General features: G+C 39.1%; 1 protein-coding gene across 1 annotated transcript in view; it reads right to left on the minus strand.

The window, feature by feature from the left end:
* Window positions 1-3,296: 3,296 nt before the first annotated feature.
* syt6a (synaptotagmin VIa) overlaps window positions 3,297-19,795 on the minus strand; it is a 70,277-nt gene continuing 53,778 nt past the window's right edge. The window contains exons 2-7 of the mRNA XM_042408553.1: window positions 19,336-19,726; window positions 17,597-18,158; window positions 7,780-7,900; window positions 6,551-6,722; window positions 4,355-4,505; window positions 3,297-3,383 (exon numbers count right to left, since the gene is read on the minus strand). Coding sequence (XP_042264487.1) covers window positions 3,312-3,383; window positions 4,355-4,505; window positions 6,551-6,722; window positions 7,780-7,900; window positions 17,597-18,158; window positions 19,336-19,726 — 1,469 coding nt within the window. The 3' untranslated portion in view covers window positions 3,297-3,311. The remainder of the gene's footprint in view (window positions 3,384-4,354; window positions 4,506-6,550; window positions 6,723-7,779; window positions 7,901-17,596; window positions 18,159-19,335; window positions 19,727-19,795) is intronic.

Consider the following 19,795-nt stretch of genomic DNA (forward strand, 5'->3'; position numbering starts at 1 on the left):
TCGGACTGTTGCTTGGACAAAATAAGACATCTGAAGGCGTCACTTTGAGCTGTGGGAAATTATCGCAGGATCACAACATTTGAACATCACGTTTCTACTCTTTTCTGCATTTATATAGAGAAAACAATGAATCGATTAATCCGTAAAATAACTGTTAGTTGCAGCCCTACAGTACATGAAGTTAGCCCTTGCAGGTGGTGAGAAATGACAGTTTGTACCTTACCTTTTTTCGCCTCTCATGTATTAGCATACTGTAGATTCGGGTCACAGAGTTAACCTTTTTTAAAGTTTTTCTTAAAGATAATTAACCTGCGATGTTTGAAAAATGTTTAAAAATACAGTATTCCCAAAGACTCTTCTAACCATCTGGATGAAAAAATATTCTGTAAACTGTGCGATAAAACAGATTTTTAACACATTTTCCAACTTTCCTATCTGGTCGCCAGGGTCATCTTTGTTTATTTCATTGGGAAAGAGGTTAAAAATCTTCTTTATCATACAGCAGAGTGAATATTAATTCATCCAGATGGTTAAAACAGTCTTTGGAGATTCTGGGAATACGGTCAGAACAACAACCTCCAGTTAATTATCTTTTAGATAAACCCATGGTCACCTCTGTGACCTCAATATATGCTAATCACTACTGAGTCTACTGTAAGTGTATCTCAAACCATCAACGGGCTGCTGGGGTTAAAAGTACAGAAGCTCCCCTCTTACGTTAGCATTAAAAAATGTATCAACATATATTAAATTCCTGCTGTTTGCCTGGTGCAGAAGTTAAGAGCATATAAGCCCCCTGATTGTGGATATTATATTGGCAACATCAGCATGAACGAAAATCCTGTTGTATACCATCAAAATATACCAGACGCTAAATATAACTATAAACAAAAACTATGTCAATGCAAGATTTAATTTTTAATTTAAAGGATTATTTATCAGCCACAAAGGATCATGAAAACAGACTCTACACACCTGATTTTTTCTCCGTGACAAATTATAAGTGTGACAGTGTGACGCAATTTCAAACAAAACATTTGCAATATTCATTAAACAGCCACAGACTGTGTAGGTGTTTCACCTTAAAACAAGACTTTCTTCCTCAACAGTTTCTGTTTAAAACCATCCACTACGTCATTAAAGTCCAGACCAGACTGCTGGGTGCTAGTATCTAACTAAGCACTCTGAGCTGAAAGTAAGGTTTAGAACATTTTGAGCATCATGTTTGTGATTTGTGCAGTTTACGGTACAAATACGACTTTTCACGTTCATCTCTCCATCAGCTCTCATTGTTTTCTACCCCTCGTATACGTGTGCATCTCTTGCGATGATGTAGTGCACAAATCCGTCTATTACAGCAAAACAAAACGACTACTAGTGGAATGTAAACCTGAAATTGTGAGAAAATCATGTTTATAACCAAATTATTATGTTTAATTCTAACCACAACGCTATATGGAGCCTCCATTAGGCAATATTTTTAATTAAAAGCTATTGACACATTGCTTTTTTTTCCACCCGAACAATTAAAGACAAGTAATCCAAGTTTAAACTGGAATTTTGTGCATATTTTATCTCACTAAAATTTAGGTTATTATAAAGAGAGGAAATAACAAACAGGTACCCAAAGGATTCATAGTGAAGCAAAGAAAACTGACACAGCAGTGCTGCAGTCTTTTTCTAAACACACATCAAATATCCTCAAAAATAATCTATTTACCACATGTTGCAGATCAAACATCTGGATGGCAAATTCAAACACACGTTTTCCCCGCGGACAGAGCCGACAGTATGATGAGTGACAGAATAAACATTGAGAAAGTCGCATGTTTCTAAGATCAAAAGAGGAATATGTGTTCACCTTATTCAGGTTTTTCTCAATCACCACCAACAAGGCTACATATATTCAAAATGTCAGTAATTTTTTTTTTTATCTATACCTATCATATCTTTTCTGGTTTTCTGTTTTTAGAAAACATAACATACATACAGTAACCGGCAGACGTCTGTACATGAAACTATACACATCCACTAAAGCCTGTTCAGAAAAAGAACAAGAGGAGACAAAAGCGGTGCCGAGTGTTCGTCTGAAGGAAAACATGAGTGTTTGTGTGTGCGTTCTCACTCGGAAGAAAGGGCGCCATCGCTCAAAAGCAAACAACAAACAGAGACGGAGGTAAGGGTGTTTGAAGTGTGCTCGAAATTTCCCTGTTTACAGAAACCTCTTGACAAAAAGCTTTTTTTTTTCAGTTTTCCTTTAAGGCTAGTTTTTTTTTTTTTTTAAGTTTTTGTCGTGTTTAATAGTATAAGCTATTTGTGCCTTTTGTTAGGTAATTTAACTTTCTACTTCTTGTATTGAAAATTGACAAAGATTGAAAAAAAAAAAAAGTTAATTGTTTTAGTATTGAAATCAGAAATAACACCGCAGCCTATTTGCTTTCATTTGAATAGAAATCATCCAGTTGTTTCCGCTTCAATATATATAAAACTTCTCGTTTTGGCTGCTTGTGAAGCCAGATTGGGAATATTTCACTTTCATCCTCTCCTCAGTAAGCTGGAGGTCACATAATTGCTTATGTTGTTGATGAAACTAGAAGTACAGTACACTCAGCTGGAGGTTTGAAATTCATTTCACTTTTTGTTATTCACAAACAATAATGCCTGATGGAGCCGTTTTACATCTAATAGTTCCAAAATGCTACAGTTCGGTATCATTTTTATGCTAATACAGCACAATTATACGTGAGAGATGGAGAGTTTTAAAATTGCTTCAGATCTCATTTAAGATCGTCTCTTTTTTTTCTACCCCCAGCCGTGTCCTCAGCTTCCCTCTGTGAAACCTTGTGCTGCTTTCACGGAGTGAGTTTTTCCATCAAAGGGTCTCTGCAGCGCAACGCTGAATCTTCAGTGCCTGGAAAGTCTCCTGCGAGGACATCGAGATCCGGTCGCCTCATCCTCTACAGCTCATTAATAAACATCTGCAGACTGGATGTCCAGCCAATCTCTTCTGAGGACAATGAGGGTAGCTCTGGGTCATCGTAAACACCCACATTTCTGCTTAAATCACCTTAAAACTTTACCCAAAAAGACTGCGCTTCACAGAACTAACTGACTGACAGTGGTCCTAGATCAGTTCTTGGGACTAGAGTTGAGGGAGGGAGGGGACAGAGAGAGAAAGAGAGTGAGAGAGAGAGAGAGAGAGAGAGGGAAAGACAGTGGGGTTGTGTTTCTCCTCAGTCAGACAGACAGGAAGTGGATCAGCAGGAGGGAGGAAACCCCCTTCTGGGCTGCTGGGTCACAGGTGGTTCTGCTCAGGGACTCGCAGGGGGCCTGGGTGAGGGGCACGAGCCTTGGCTGTCAAAGCTGGCTGTCCTCGCCTTCCACTGCAGGACACACAGACACAAGGCAGTCATTCATAGAGCATATGCTGCCCTCTGGTATTGAAGTTTATTTAGGTCTGCACTCAATAACAAAGACTATTTTTAAAAATAACTATAAAAAAACAAACAATAACTCAACATAAAGATTTCTGCAGTCAGAAACAGTATCTTTTACAGTATCTTGTACCCTGCCATGCTAATGCCAAGTACATTATTTATGCATTTTTTAAACTAAATGTGTTACATGTTTTCAATCAATCACTACAGCTGTTCTATAAAATCAACTCTTTAACTGAAACACAAAGTTTTATTTACATTTGTCCTCACAATTTGTTTTTTAAACATGTAAATTCCTCTAAAACCATGTTGACTTTCTCTCATTCAAACAACTGTTGGATACTTTCAAGTAATAATTGATTTTTTAGCTCAATATAACATGATTTGACCCCTTTTAAAGTCGACCAAATCTCAAAAAAACAGTGAATTTGTTGGTTCCTGATAAGTAATTTTGTAGATTTTAATTGTTACAGCTCCTCTTTTGAAGTATTAACATTTGATTTGTATTTGTTTTATATGTATTTCCCCATATTTCCACGCATTAAGTCATATATGGAACTATAAGAGAACAGTATATGGAGTAAGTTTTATACAATATTGCAATTGACTGTAATTTCAGACATATCAACATCATTTATCATGAGTTTAGTTTGTGAGTTTGTTACACGATTACCAGAAATCATTAAATTAGGTTTTCTAGTTTTAGTATTCTTTACAGCTGTCACTGGTGAGGTTAAAGGGTGGAGACGATTTCCACAAAAATTTCAAGTAGCATTATTTCATGAAAAGAGTAGCAGCCCCGGAGCAATATTCTTCCAGCAGACCGAGAATTACCAGCTAAGCTTTTGATTCCTCATCCGAAATGACAAACGCGTCCAGAATAATCCTTTAAAAAATGTCTTCAGTCCCAAACTTACCTCTTTCTCAGACTTCTTGGACTCCAGCAGGGGGTGCCAGTGTGCAATGGGCTTGCGCGGATAAGCCAGCATCTCGTTCCAGTGGTCCCTGCCAAGTCCCTCGGCGTTGCATCCGAGCCGCATCACACCAATGATCTCATTATGACCTACCCTGTGGACACACACACACACACACCGTATAAATACATCTGACTTAACCTGACGCGACATCTCATACATCAATTTGTTTTTTTTTGTAATTGCAAGAGTGGCATCGTGAAATCAAAGGAGACACAAATCTGAATCTGAATGTCCTGCCAATTGATACAGAGATTCTGCAGCTGCTTGTCTCTGTGACATTAGAATTGACTCATCTCAGGAAGGACATCAAAGCAGATCTTTGCTCCATTAGCATGGTCTGAAGTGCAAATGATTCCCGAGATTATTAGCTCAAGCTGATCATAAGAGCAGGGCTGTGAAGGAAACACAAGGGGCAAGGTTTCTAATCCTGGGAGTGTCTGCTCCTTTTATACTGCACGGTACAAAAAACAAAAAAACTACACATTCTGACCTTTAACACGCATGTTCTCATTCTGTCAGCTGTCTGCACTGCATCCACTTTTCCCCTTTCTTGTTAAAGCTTCACACACAGGTGAACACAAGGTAGTGCTCTACTTTTTTTCCAGTGGTGAAGAAGAAGAAGGATTGTGAGCTTTCTCCCAAAGATCCCCTCCAGGACACATAAAACTCTTTTGCTTGGTTCAATTTTCTTGTTTTAAATCCTTAAACGACACATCATCTACTACATCATCTTTTCCCTCATTAAATAAAAGTTCATTACATCACACTTGTGTAAGTTGTTGACTTGACCACGATTGCCTCCAAACTAGCTGTGACGTCACACATGATGCTCGTAAGTGAGCACAGAGAAACATCCAACCTTCAGCAGATGAATGTGAAAATATCCAAGTCAAGGATCAAAAAGGAGAACACGTTTTTAAGGACTTCAAGTAAAATCAGCGATACCAAATTGTAATAATACTCAATGTCAAGTGAAAGTCTTGCATTCAAAATTCTATTTAATAATTTAAGTATTAAGAAAGTTCTCATCATGCAGAGAAACTCTGTTGATCTATTATTAAATATTACATTAACGCTGATGTATCAATGTGAGTTTTACTGTAACTGCTCGAGGTGGAGTTAGTTTGGACTACTTCCCGACCTGAGGGTCAGGCCCCTGCAAAAGGTCACAAGATAAATATGAGGGGTTGTGAGATGATTAAAGGATGAGGCTGGCAATTTTCTATATTTTCCCTATTTGTCAGCAAATCTCATGTGCAGAGACAAACCAGCAATGAACTCATGCTACTAACAAATAGTAGTGTGTGCATTCAAAGCCTGGTACATCTCTGTGCTGTAGACCATAGTTGTCGTCCAAAAACTATTAAAAACACATCAGTGAACTGTTGCACTGGGTGACATGTTCCTTTGCCATGAAAAGTTTGGGTATCTTACTTTGTTTAGAAATCCTCCAAAGACTAATAACATCGATCATGTTTTCAGTCTCTGGAGAGTAGTTCTGTGTAAAGCAGAGGCTTTGTTAGTTTGTTGTGCTACATATCACAACCTCTTGACTTTGTGCTAAAGTTCAACGCTTTACAATGCAGTACAAACATGACATTTGTTACCAGCCACATCCTTAATGAGTGGAGGAGAAAAAACTTCTGCAACACATATTTGTATTCATATTGAAACTTGTTTTTTTGTCAAATATTGAATAATTCTTCAAATTAAACCATGAGAAGCGTCTCTTCGGTGGAAGTGTACACAACTCAGAAATCGAAACCAACTAGACAAAAAGATCAGGAATCACTGGTTTAATCACTACAAATGTGTTGTAATTTATAAGCTTATCATATGTTTTTTAATGTAAAATCTTCATCTGCAAAGTAACAACTTATTATAGCTGTCAGATAAATGTAAAGCAGTTAAAAGCACAATATTTCCCTTTAGTAGAAGTATAAAGTAGCATCAAATGGAAAAACACAAGTACAGTCACCTCAAATTTGTACTTAAGCACAGTTTTTGAGTAAATGTACTTTCAACCACTGCTCTTTTCTAAACTACTATAATTTAACTGACTCTAATTTATTCAAATCTATTTTCATTAACATTTGATTTACTGTCCTCAGATGCTGAATTAGATGCTTTACGTACAAGTCGTAGTCCATGACCGAGATGTGCAGGCTGACGTGGTCCATACTGTCTGGCGGGATGTCAAAGATGATGGCCTCATTGTAGGTGGGATTCAGAGTGTTCTTCTTTATGCTCGTCTTCTTCTTTTTCAAACGTCTCCCGTCACATATGAGCGACACTTTGACGTAAGGATCTAATTGGTAAGAAGAAAAGAGGAAGTACAAGGTCAGGAAAAAAAGTGACTTTCTAATTAAACATCATGATGTTTTGGACACCCCCCAAGTTATCCGTCTCGTTTTGGCTACCGGCAGAGTGATAATTAGCATGAAAATTGGGCTTCTGAGATGATTAAAAAACAGCTTTTATGGTCAAAAAATCTACAAAGATGCCTATGAACAGAGAGGCTTTTCATCACCCAGTGTGTGTTTTCTTTTCCTTTTTCTTTTTTTGGTTCCTACTTAAGCATGGCAGCAACCCTGGAGGACTTGGCATCGCTAACGTGCATAAAAGTGGATGAGTCAACGCCTTGTGTAAACAAAGAGGATGGGAGGCCATGGATAGCTTAAGTAGCGTGACTGAGAAAGCTTCCCGATGAATGCTGATTTCAATCTTGATCCGTCAGCGGCAAATCGCCTCGTATGATCCATTATGCCAGGTTTTAGTCAGATGTAAGCTGCCCAAAAACTATAAACAACAAACAAGAGCGCTTTCCTCTGCAACATAATGTGCTTGAAGGCACAATTTTTGATGGCTACGGTTTACGATGCACAGATTGAAATAATGGCAGACAGCTAAACCCCTGAAAACTCAGGGGATTGAAATTGTGACTCACATTAAAATTTGTGAAATGTCATTAAACATCGGGAGGAAAAAATGTCACATTAACTCCAAATTACAGCTGAACTCTGGCATTTCATGCACAATAAATGTCAAATTTTACAAGTGGTATCAGTATTGTAGAGAAACATGGAATAGAAAAGTGGAACAACAGTCTATTAAAATAAACAGACAGCCTGCAACTATTTGCTGACAATGTCTTAATATTGCAAGTGTTGAATATTAATAACTGCTGAAATAAACAGAACCCAGCAGTGCAGAGGGCTCTCCACTGTTTGCTCATTTTACCTGACATGCTTACAATTGGATATTCAAAGGGGGATCGTTAATTTTGAGTCGGTGCAGCTGGAAGTGAATCACACAAACGTATGCGCACAAACAGCCGCATAACACGAACACACACACACACAGACCTGAGTATCCAGTGATGTCCATGGCCTTGAGGTTCCTGCATTTAATGACAGTAAGTGTGAGTCTCCCTGCGGTTGGCAGGTAGCAAAGTGAGAACATGATCTCCCCAAGGTCAACGCTTTCCTGTAAGAACACACACACAAAAAAAAAATCTCCTGAGTTTCACATTAATATTCAGGTCTGATCCCCTGATCCAGAGTGATGTATAGTTAGTATAGAGAGGCGTTTTCTCAAGGGGGGTGTTTCTGAGATCAATTTTATTTTTTCGTTTATAGTCTGGTGTTTGTAATTCAGTGAAGCAAACTGATGAAGAATATACTTTATCTCATGGACCGTTGGTTTATCTGTTGACCTTCTCCGCCTCTATGTATTTATTGTCCTGTTGTTGGCACAAGTAATAAAGTCAGATTCTCACAGCTGAGAATAGTAGACTAGCTAATTAGAGCACAGATCAAAGAGAAAAGTGTATTTAAGGAATAATATGATGCAGAATGACGCAACTTTTCATTTGCATTTTTGGCTCAAAAATAAAAGAAGTGAAGTATTATTTAATGACTGAGCTGAAGACAAACATAATATTTGTTGTGAAGCACAAAGCAGGTTAAACGATGAGTTAGAGAATAAGGATACAGATCATAGGTCACACTTTTGAAAGGACGAGTTGGACATTTTGGTAAATACGCTGTCATGTCTGTGTATTAACTCTGGAGGTAGAGCAAGGTGTCAATTAACTTATCTAGCATAAAGACTGGAAATAGTTAGCCTGGGTCTGTCCAATGGAAACTAAATATACCATATAACACTTCAAAAGCTTGGTTTCCATCCAAATTTAGCACAATTTTAACCGAATTTCCAGAAAATCTGCAAAAGAAAATTCAAATCAATGCGCGTTTCCATCCACTGCAATCATGTGAATGTTTGGAGTCCGATTGTCAAGATAAACAGCTGGAGGCGTTAATTTTCCAGTTGGGTGCTGTTTAACTGTTACAGAAGAAGAAGGTGCAACAGGATGATGTGATTAAAAGAGCAGCAGTCAAAGCTCAAATGGTAAAACTGTGTTTAAGGATTGTTGCTCCTTTTCCAAGAAGAAACATTATGATTTACGCTGAGATTAGTATATTCAGGTATTTCTATCCCTTCATTCTAGATACTTTCAAAAACATACCCAACGTCATTTATTATGATGTTATAAAAGCTGTAAGAAATCTATTGATCAGAAATTTTCATATTGAAATTAGTGTTTTTAAATGTTTCACTGAGAAACATTTTAAAAGAGATATTTCTTTCTCAGTGAGAATATCAATGTGTGCTGATCTTTTCTTAATGCATCTGTGGACGAGAAAAAAGAAATGCTAAGTTAAAGGTGAGGTGCTGACATCTCACCACCGAGAGTATATATATGCAACGCAGTATCACACCAAAGCGTGTAATACACCTGCGGGTCCATGGTGTCAGTGTCACGTTTTGCTTCTTCTAAGGCGTGAAAAGTACACACATGTACATGAGGAGCGTTTTCTGATCAGGCGCCTCTATCGTCAGCAGGACAACATAATTTGTCAGTACTTTCCAAAATCGTTACGCATCACTGTTAGAAAATAATGATGTTGTATGGTGTGACAATACTGTGGTTCAGGTCTGGTTAGGTTTAGGTACATAAAACACTTGGTTAGGTTTAAGGAAAGATCATGTTTTGGGTTAAAATGATCACTTGAATCGTGGTGTGGTTTAAGGTTTAAGGGTTAGGGTTAAAGTTACTACGTCCTTAAAGTTAGGCAACCTTCATCGTCATGGCAACAGTAAACAACACAACAACTGTAGTTATGTACATGGCCCTCTTGGTTGGAAACAGGAAGCAAACAGCGCTCTCCTGCAGATAAGTCCACTTTTTGCCATCTAACTATCTAGCCATCCACCCTAGGAGAGGCAAAAGGTGACACTGACACGGTGGACCAGCGGGTTTATTACACACTTTGGTGTAATACTGGGCTGATTTACTCTATATGTTTACTATTTGAGTAAGAAAAAGAAACAGAACAATTAAGCTCCACTTCTTAGGATTATCCAGCCGTCAGTATCTCTTTGGAGCAATTTGGTTTAATTCTGAAATAATGACTGACCTCCTGCTCAACACACTCCCCAAACAGTGAATTTCATTACTGTCATTAAAGCTTTCATTACATTTAACCATGAATTCAGATTATGTTTTCAGATGATCATTATCACTCTGGACAGTAAATTAAAACAAAACAAAGACAATATCAAATTTACAGCTCAGTATTTCCACAAGATGGAAAGAAAACCAATTACCCGCACAATCAGCGAGAAAATGAGGTTTAGAAAAATAATTGTTTTAGAGGCTCGCACCATCAAGATTCCTCGTGTAAGAATCCTAAATTACAAAAACTTCCCGAGCACAGTCTGTCCACACACTACAAATATTAGCTTTCACTTGTGTAGAGACAGTCACGGTGGAGTCCCTACAGAGCTAATAGTCTCAAGTCGAATGAAAGTCCTGTTATCTGTCCCATGTGAGTGCTCAGCTCTATCCTATAAACAGTATTAAGGTCGCACAGACCCCTAATCACTCCGAATGAGCTCGGTGAGAACCCCACTGATTGGCAAATCCCAACACGTCTGTCTCAGTGCTGCAGTCTTGACGTCTCTGTACACATGCAGCTGCGATTTGGTTTTCTCTCTCTCCGCCGCGGAAGTGAGAGATTTTGTTTGAAGGGTGTGAAGGTTCAGCCATAATGTGAGAGTCATGTAGAATCAGAGTAATGTGAGAGCACAGCAGAAATGTCAAGTGTTGTAGAAGCGTGAAGTGACGCTGTGATTGTCCTTGTTGAAACACTGGCTGTTTTGGTGCCGCTCAGTATCATCCGTGCTGCATTAATCTTTTTTTTTAGGCTCCACAGACAGCGATACCGGTCGGTCTGATGATCAGTTTGTCAGTCGTTCCACCACTTTGATTGAACTATTGGATGGATTAGCATGAAATTTTCTACAGACGTTCATGTTCCCCAGAGGATGAATCCCACTGACTTTGGTGATGATCTCACTTTTCATCTAGGACCACCAGCAGGTCAAAGTTTTAACTTATCCAGTGAAATATCTCATTATTTACCAGATGTATTGGGACAACATTTTATACAGACACGCACGGTTCCTAATTATTTTGGTGATCCCCTGACTTTTCCTCTAACACCACCATGAAATTAACATTTGTGATTCTGAGTGAAATGTCTCAAAAACTATTGGATGACCTGCCATAAAATTTGGTGCAGACATTCATGTTCCTGTCAGGATGAATTGTAATCAAGTCAAGTTATACTATATTATATAATAAAAGTAAGGCTGCAAAGGCCCTCTCTGTAACCAGTGTTTGGTTTGTCCGTTCTAGGCTACTGTAGAAACATGGAGGTGCAACATGGAAGAGGAGAAAGGGCTCATTCTAGGGTAATTAAAACACAACAATTCTTAGTTTCAGGTGATTATACACTAATGAAAACATAGTTATGAATATTTTATTCCATTTCTGCCAAGTCTGTTCCACTAGATGCCACTAAATTCTGCACACTGCACCTTTAAGAGGCTGGAATCTGATATTTTTTGCATCTTTTCTTAAAAAAGACTCAAAATGATTAATTGATTATCAAAATAGTTGGTGATTAATTTAATAGTTGGCAAATAATCAATTAATTGACTAATCGTTGCAGCTCTAATTATAAGTATATTAGCTTGGTAATGTTAGCATTTAGCTCACAGCACCACCAGCAGCCTCACGATGCTAGCTGTTAGCATTGTTTAAAAATCAACCACCAAGTCCGGTATTATTTACATTTTAGTCATTTGCTTCATTTACATAGAGTGTTTATTGTTTTACGGATGCCTTATTACAAAGAATTATTATGTCTTTAGTCATTTCCACACTTGACAAATACTCTTCTGCATTCTTGCCACTGATTAGTATTTAAAAACCTTCCTAAAATAGTTTGCTTAGATCAAATACGCATGAGAATTAGTCTGAAATCAATAAGGATACCCGTCTCCTGCAGACTCTTTATCTAAGTAAAGCTTGTAAGTTGGTGTTATTGATGAACATTTCTCCTTGATGTATGCACTGAGGAAATCTGCTGGCTCTTTTCCTTCACCCTTCCTCCTTCGGCTCAGTGCAGGCGTTTCCTCCTCCTCCTCCTCCTCATTAAGCTGCACAGTGTTTGTAAGCGTTGTCTTTATCTTAAACGACATACCAATTCATGTTTTTTGTGTTTCTACTGAAAGTCCCACCAGCTGTGCATTCTTTACTTTGCCAATCTTGAATTTAATGTGAGCAAGGGATTTTGTCATAAAATCATTTGGTGGTTCAATAAACTCGGTGTGCCAAGGAGAGGACCGCCTGCTTTTTCTGCCTTCTAAGCAATAACGTTGAGGTTATTGAACAACCCTTGAAGAAGCTCAAGTTCAACATCTGGGGGCGGGGGGGAGCTGTCAGATAAAAAGGGCTCTGTGGAGGTGATAAAGTGATGAGGACTCTGAGGTGCCTAACATGGTGCCAGAGACAAAGAACATATAGTTCCTGAAATAATCCTCTGGACATTATCAGCAAGTAACAAAGCAAACAGAGTAAAAATAACTGCATGGGTAAGCTTTTAGCCAGAAACACCTTTTTTGTTTGAGGTGTTAAAACACCTCAGCAAGTCTCTTTATGTATTTGTAAGTGGAAATAGTGTTTTGTTTGTACAATACCAAACTATATATCTGATTTCTTAATAATATATTTGCTGTGTGAAGCATTTCTACTCATTTCATCATGTTATTGGTTGAAAACAGGACTGTAGCCATGAAGGATTTTGTTTTTAGTTCCCCTAATACAGCCTGAACACCGTCAGAAAATTCAGATCAGGGTCTTAGAGGGCTTTAAGAGAACTTGTTGCATTCACAGATTTTCCTCTATTTTCTCTTGGATGTGAGCAAAATTCAGTAATGGTCCAGGTCTGTTGTACAAGCCATGAGCAGATGGTCTTGCCTTTCCTCACGGGATGATAAAGCACTTAGTTTGAAAGGACACGTCCACACTTTTTCAAGTATGTCTTAAAACAACAGTCAGGTGCCCAAACAAACATTGACATATGTTTTTCGTGCTGTAATCTTTCCTCCTGCTCTTACTGGCCATTAACAGATCCCCATCATGATGGACTTTCATTGTAAGTGACGGGTGACAAAATCTGCAGTCCTCGTTTAGTGCAAATATGTGGTCAAAAGTTTATCTGGAGCTGATATGAAACTTCAGCTGTCAAAATAAGTCAAATCAAGTCAATATCTTTTAAAGTTAAAGTCTTTTTGGTGCTATATTCTCTATTTTTGTTACTATACTTCCACTGCAGCTGAGCAAGAAAACAGTGTCCATCGAGACACATTATCTTCAGATAGACCTTTAAATAAATTTTTGTGCAAAAGGAGGACTGTGGATTCTGTCCCCCATCACTTACATTGAAAGTGCATTTGAAGGGGGTCTTCTAATGGTCAGTATGAACAGTACGAACCTCACCATAATATACAGTAAGACTTGTAAAATCAATAATTTGTTTATTGTTAAGTGTAACCTTAGTTACTGTACACATTACATTTTTTGGGTTATTTCAATTACTTAAGTTTAACATGCTAATTTATAGAGTTTATTAAGTTTTACGATATTGGGTAAGTTAAATATTTCTGTAGGAACAATTCCACAATATTGTTTTGGACTTTTGCAGAATTAAAAGTTTAATATTTTATATAATTGTTTCATCATCCTTTACAGCACTTTAACTATATATAACTAATATATAACTATTTTATGTATATATTTATATGTGTAACAATTTGAGTACCATGTCCCCTTGCCCAGGTGTAAATTTGGTTCCTACCTGCCGTTGTTTTACGGGGACAGCTGTGAGTGTAACTGTAACAGAGTAACATGTGCAGGAGTACATCTCAAGTCTCTTATTTGATCTTTCCTCACTCCTCAATCCTTGAACCGGAAGTTGTTCTGGTCCGCAATCCTGAGGGCCATCTCAAAGCTCTTATTTCTGCTCTGAGGAGCGAGGATCAAGGAGGGATCTCTGAAGGAGCCATGAGTGAGGATACACAAGAGCAGCCTTCCTTAAGTCTTTCATCGGCCAACATGCCACCTTACTGATCTGATACATCACACCATCACTGCAGTTTCCAATTGTTTCTAATTTTCAATTTTCAGTGTTCAAAACAGACCTTGGCCATATTCTGGGTCACTAAATAATGAATTCACAATCAGAATATCAATAAATATGGACGCCAATAATGAGTAAATAATATAAATGCATTCTGCCGGTCGAAATGGTTCATGTGCCTCTGAGCAGGACACAGTACGCAGTATAAATACAGAATGCAGGTTTTTATTCATGTGCAGGTGTTTGTTAAACAGGTAACAGATAGAAAACAGCTGCTCTGGCAGTGATAACTGTGCACCTTTATTGGTATTAGCACAGTGCACATGTGTGCAGACACAAAGTCCATCAGATGCCGCCAACAGCTGTTAAAAAGCCGACTGATCAGCTGTGATCAGAAACGGACGTCGCTTCACGTGACGCTTCAGAGGAAAAGACGTCTCATTTCTCAAAGACCATATTTCCTCGTTTCCTCTCTCCTTGCATCTCTTTCCTTGCATCTCTCCATGCATCCTCAGTCGGAGCTACTATGACGCAAGGAAAAGATGCTAGTGAGGGAAACATGGATGCAATTATGAGACTTGAGATGTACGCCAGGTGTGTGTGTGTGTGTGTGTGTGTGTGTGTGTGTGTGTGTGTGTGTGTGTGTGTGTGTGTGCAGTGAACCCCAGGAGATAATGTCCTGCCATGTTGATGTTGATTACAGAAGCTGATTCCAAGATAAATTGTAGGCCCAGCGCAGACTGGAGGACGCTACCCAGCAAGACTTTAGGGTTACATAAGTGTGATGTATCATTTGCCTCCTCGACATCACAAACGTTTTCTTAAAGCAAGATGTTTTTGTTTTTTTTATCACCTTACTTCACGTCCAACCTTTCCTTCTTCACGTCTGTCTTTACACCACTCTGCAATGACACAGAGTTGAGCCAATCTGCCTAAATTGAGGTGGTAATCATGATTGAAGAGGAGATATTTACGTGAATATGTTCCAACATCGGGTACTTTATGTTTGGCAGGAAATCAATTTTATATTTGTTTGTCCTGGTTTCAATGATGAGAGAAACACAGTTACACAATAGGATAAATACAAGCAAAGTTACAACTCATAGTGCACTTAGTTTGTAAAAATTATAAAATAATGGCTACTAACTCTATTTTCTCCAGAGGATGCTTGTCTCATTTGTATCGCTGTCCACTCACTTTATTTATGTTCCTTTTGCTTTTCATGTCTAACTACGTCCATGTAACTCCTTGAGTCATTGTGAACTAAAGAAAAGTCGAAGGGGTCTGTTTTAATCGCACATGCACAACTTGAACCAGCAGAAAGCAGGAGGTCTTGGGCTCCTGCTTTGTATGTGCAGCCATTCAAGTGCAAAAGTGCTGGATGAATGTGATTTATATCCGAGGGTGTGGTGATTATTAAATACATTCTCAGCCAGTCACATCACTGCCCTCATAGCTATGAAACAGCTGAACACACAACATCCCAAATCTGCAGCCAGAGGCAGATGTTGTGGAGTTTTTTTTTTTAAGTTAATTGGCACGTTGATGATAGAAATAAGTAGTAAAAAACGTTGGTGAAACAGTTAATACGATCGCATCAATACATATTTCAGTTTTAAGTCTATTTTATTTCACATCGTCACGTTGTTTAGTAATTGATGTGGCAGCAGCATTTGCACCATGATATGTTTAAAGGGGACATATCATGCTTTTTGTGATTTTCTGTCATTTTTATACTGATATAATGCCTGATGTCTATGTTAAACATGGTCAAAGGTCCAAAACGCAAAGTAAACATATGTAAAACTGCTGTCTTCAAGTCAAAAGCCAGGGCTTCAGCCTGCTCTGAACACTCCGTTTACTAAGTTACCTCCTCTTCCTCCTCATGATGATGTCAGATTGGTCACACATACCCATATACAGCCTTAGCCTTTGTTGCTAAGGTTGTTGCTAAGGTTGTTGCTAAGGTTCTTCTCATGTTCTCCATGCAGATTTGGGCTTGAACATGTTCGGATGTATTTGTGAAGTTAATATTTCGAACAAAGAACAAGAAAAAGAAGTAAAATCCTACTACTGTTGTTTGTTGACGTAAGCTCCCGAGCATCCAGAAGTCTGCTGAGGTCAGAACAGAGCGGGCTCATCGGGAGGGGGGGCCTTAAAGAGACAGGAGCTAAAACAGCCTGTTTCAGACAGAGGCTGAACTGACAGGCTGCATAAAGAGCCAGTATAAGATAAATGAAGAGTTTTTTGAACTTTCAGTCATGCAAAGATATTCCAGGAGAGTCCCAGAATAAAGATATAGACCTGGAAAAGAATAAAACATGAGACGCCACTTTTGTTAAAAAAATAAAGGCAAGGAGGCAATGATGCACAATGTTCTGTATAAACAGACTATAACCGATCAGTCTGATGTGTGTGGAGGTGTGTGTTCTTATTTTGTAGTCTGGTGTCAGATTGCAAGTGATTTAATCAAAGTAAACACAGTGGAAAACTGTGTTTAATGGTGCTGCACCCGAGCGCGGCACCTCTCAAATCCAAGGCTGCAGATTTATCAACATATCTGTCCTGCTGCCTACAGATGCTGCAGAGGCTTCATGAACTGAAGGAGAAGCTTTTCATGGAATATAAATCAGCTGTGGACAACAGACACTGTAAGAATTATTCATTCTAACTTTAGATAAATGCAGACTGCTGAAACATTAAACATTTTTTGATGCTGATGAAGAGTGTTTATTTGCATTTTAAGCATTATTCCGTTACTATATAATAAGAGCTGTTCTCTATAGAGCTTCTGCAGCCTGGAATATGTTCCCTACAGGCAAAAGACACATCAAACGTAGATTTCCTTTCAAAAAATCACAAAAAGAATCTGTTGAATACTATATAGATGTTACTTTTAGTTATTGCAATTTTGGAATCTTTTTGATTATTTTTTTATTTCCTTTTTGTTTCTGTCTTGAACATCTACTTTTTCTGAGTTATTTCACACTTATTTTCTGGTTCTTTGTTTTTGGCTCATTCGGCTTTTTCTTCTTTTATTGATCGATGTGGTTTTAAATCGCTGTTTGTTTCATTGCTGCTGTTGTTTTGTCGACTCCATGAAGAGTAGCGACCACTTTGTAAAAGCTAATGGGGATCCAAATAAAGAATTAAATAAATAAAGCATAAAAAGTGTTTAGTTTGTTCTTGTTGATACAATAATCGAAGTGTAAAAGTGACTTTGTGCCAGAAAGATGTGGTTCTGAGAAGTCTATTCTCAGTCCAAGACAAAATTTCTACCGAAAAAAACTGTCCTGCTTGTGCTGGTCACTGCACCGCCACAAAAATATCAACCACTGAGTCTGAAAGTACTGAAATCAGCCCTTTATAACATGTACCATGTGTATGTTTTAATTTGAGAATGTAAACTTACCCCAAGCTAACCCTCCACCCCAAATTCCCAGAAAAATAACTGAGGACATGACCTCAGTTTCCTCAATGGTTGAAAATGTAATGAATATATATGGATTGTAATGTAACCTTGAGCTTCCTGCTCAATGTGAGACATGGATCTTATAGGATAAAACTGTAATCCTCTCTACAATCAGTCATTCGATACTGAATCTAGTATAAGAAGCCAATAGATTCTTACACTGGTGGCATATTCGATGTCCCTCCATATGTTTGTCTCCCTGGAGAGGTCCGATGTCTCAAACAAGTTGTCCAGCACCACCTCCCCGATCATATCATGTCGTGAAAACCGGTCAAAGTCAAAGACGCTCATGTGGAGCTTCCTGACCGCCAGCTCGTCGTAAGGCACAGGAAACTGGAAGCTCTCACTGAATGTGGGGTTGAGCGTCTTCCGGTGGACACGTGTCTGGAACTTCTTGCGGTCGGGCAGCAGGTAGATCTTCACGTAAGGGTCGGATGTGCCGCATAAGTCCTTGGCAGGAAGGTCCACTGCCTTGAGGATGTTGACCAGCAGGGCCTCGTTTTCGTAGTCGTACTTGAGGGAGAAGTTAATCCTGCCACAGTTTTTGCTGCTGCCGTTCTTGGACGAATCCTCTGATTCCAGGGTCTTCTGTTGATAAAGCTCCGGCTGGATGCGGCCAATGCTGGTGGGCTTTTCCTCTTTGTCCACCATATAGTCATTTCCCAGGTCTAGACTGCCTACCTGCATCTGCCGGGGCAGGTGTCTCTTGAATGAATTGTGCCTGCAGGGACGGGAAGGACAGAAGGAAAGAAAGAAAGAGAGTGACAAGGAATAGCTGTGGTTTGTGGAAAAACCTGTAGTGAGGTTTTGAATTCAAGTGACACACCGAGCTGACCTCAAAGAACTAAAACTGACAACAGGAAACTGTCTGTGTCACCTCATGTCCTCTGTTAATGGTGCAATTGACAAAGACAGCAGCCAACGGCTACTTAATTTATTTCCTTTGTGAATAGAAATAACTAGTTAGAGGCCTTTATTCATAATAAAAAGACATTTTTAAAACAATTTCTCTAGAAAGCTTACTATTCTCACAGCACTGTGAATCTCTTTGAATAATCCCACTGTATGCTTGGAATACAAATGACTAATTACCAAGTTTTGCTTTATTTTTGCTCTTCACTAAAACCGTCTTATCTTTTTTGTATGTGAAAACATTTAAAGCAGGTGAAATATAAGGAAAAAACTGCACTAAAGTCATGAAATAACCAAAAAAAAGTCTGTCACCGACTGCCTCTGATGTCGATTCAACGTGTCCAGTTGGCCGCACATTAAACACCAGCTTTGCTGAATGGTCAGAAGCGGTGCCTGATGACTTGCTGTGTCGGGGTCTTAAATGGGAATTTCTGCTGCTTTGGTCAAGGACAAATAGATTTGCTTTTAAAGGATACCTGCATAATAAGCAGAATGGACTACTGATGTTCCCTTAATGACACGGTCAAAACATGAAGTTCTGCCTCAGCGAATGTTTTTTTCTCCACTATGTTTCATTATTTCTCATGAAGAACCCATCACATATAATTAGTTTTACCATAATGACCTGCACAGAGATGCCTCTGAGGCAGAGTAACACGATCTACAGTATTTCTTATAATTAACTTTGTAGATACCAAATTGCAGAGATAGAAAATTCCTACCATCATTAGTGATATATTAAAAGGTCCTATTTGCTGCCTACTCGCTGAAAACACATCATGTGTAGCAATGAGGCTCTTTCTGATATTTTCTGTATTTCATGTTGGATTATTGAAGCTTCTGCACCACAAGTCGTGTCTTAAATTCTGCATGTGTGCATGCATGCATACTTGTATGTATCCCTAAGCATAATTACATATGAATAACCACATCACACAGTCTCATGTATTAGCAGCTTTGCACATATGTGCTTGAGTCTGACTAACCGAGTGGAGGAAGCCGGCTCAGTGGTTTGCCTCTGCATGCGTTGCGTGCGGCGCAGGAAGTGCTCCCTCATGGAGAGCTGCACATCGGTGGGGATGTCAGGGGATGTATGGCTTATCTTCACCGCCGCCTCCAGGAAGCCCATCGAATCCATGGGGTCCTTCACCTTCTCTGTCGCCATGGTGACCGGTAGCTGCTGGGGGCTGGGCAGCAGGAGAGGCGGCTGGAGCGGGCGGTGCTCGGGGCCACGGGCTGGGTTGAGGGATGGACTCGGGAAATGGGCCTTGTTCCGCCAAGGCACCCAGCACAGCTTCCAGGAGATGAACGTAAGAAGGCCCAGCAGAGCCAGGCCACAGACCACAAACACACCGAGCAGGAGGCCAAAAGTAGCGTCTGGTGGCGAGCCGCAGGGACCAGAAACAGAGGATCACACAATATGGATAAACAGATGGTGATTACAAG

This window comes from Thunnus maccoyii, chromosome 4 (assembly GCF_910596095.1).
Source record: "Thunnus maccoyii chromosome 4, fThuMac1.1, whole genome shotgun sequence".
Classification (NCBI taxonomy): Eukaryota; Metazoa; Chordata; class Actinopteri; order Scombriformes; family Scombridae; genus Thunnus; species Thunnus maccoyii.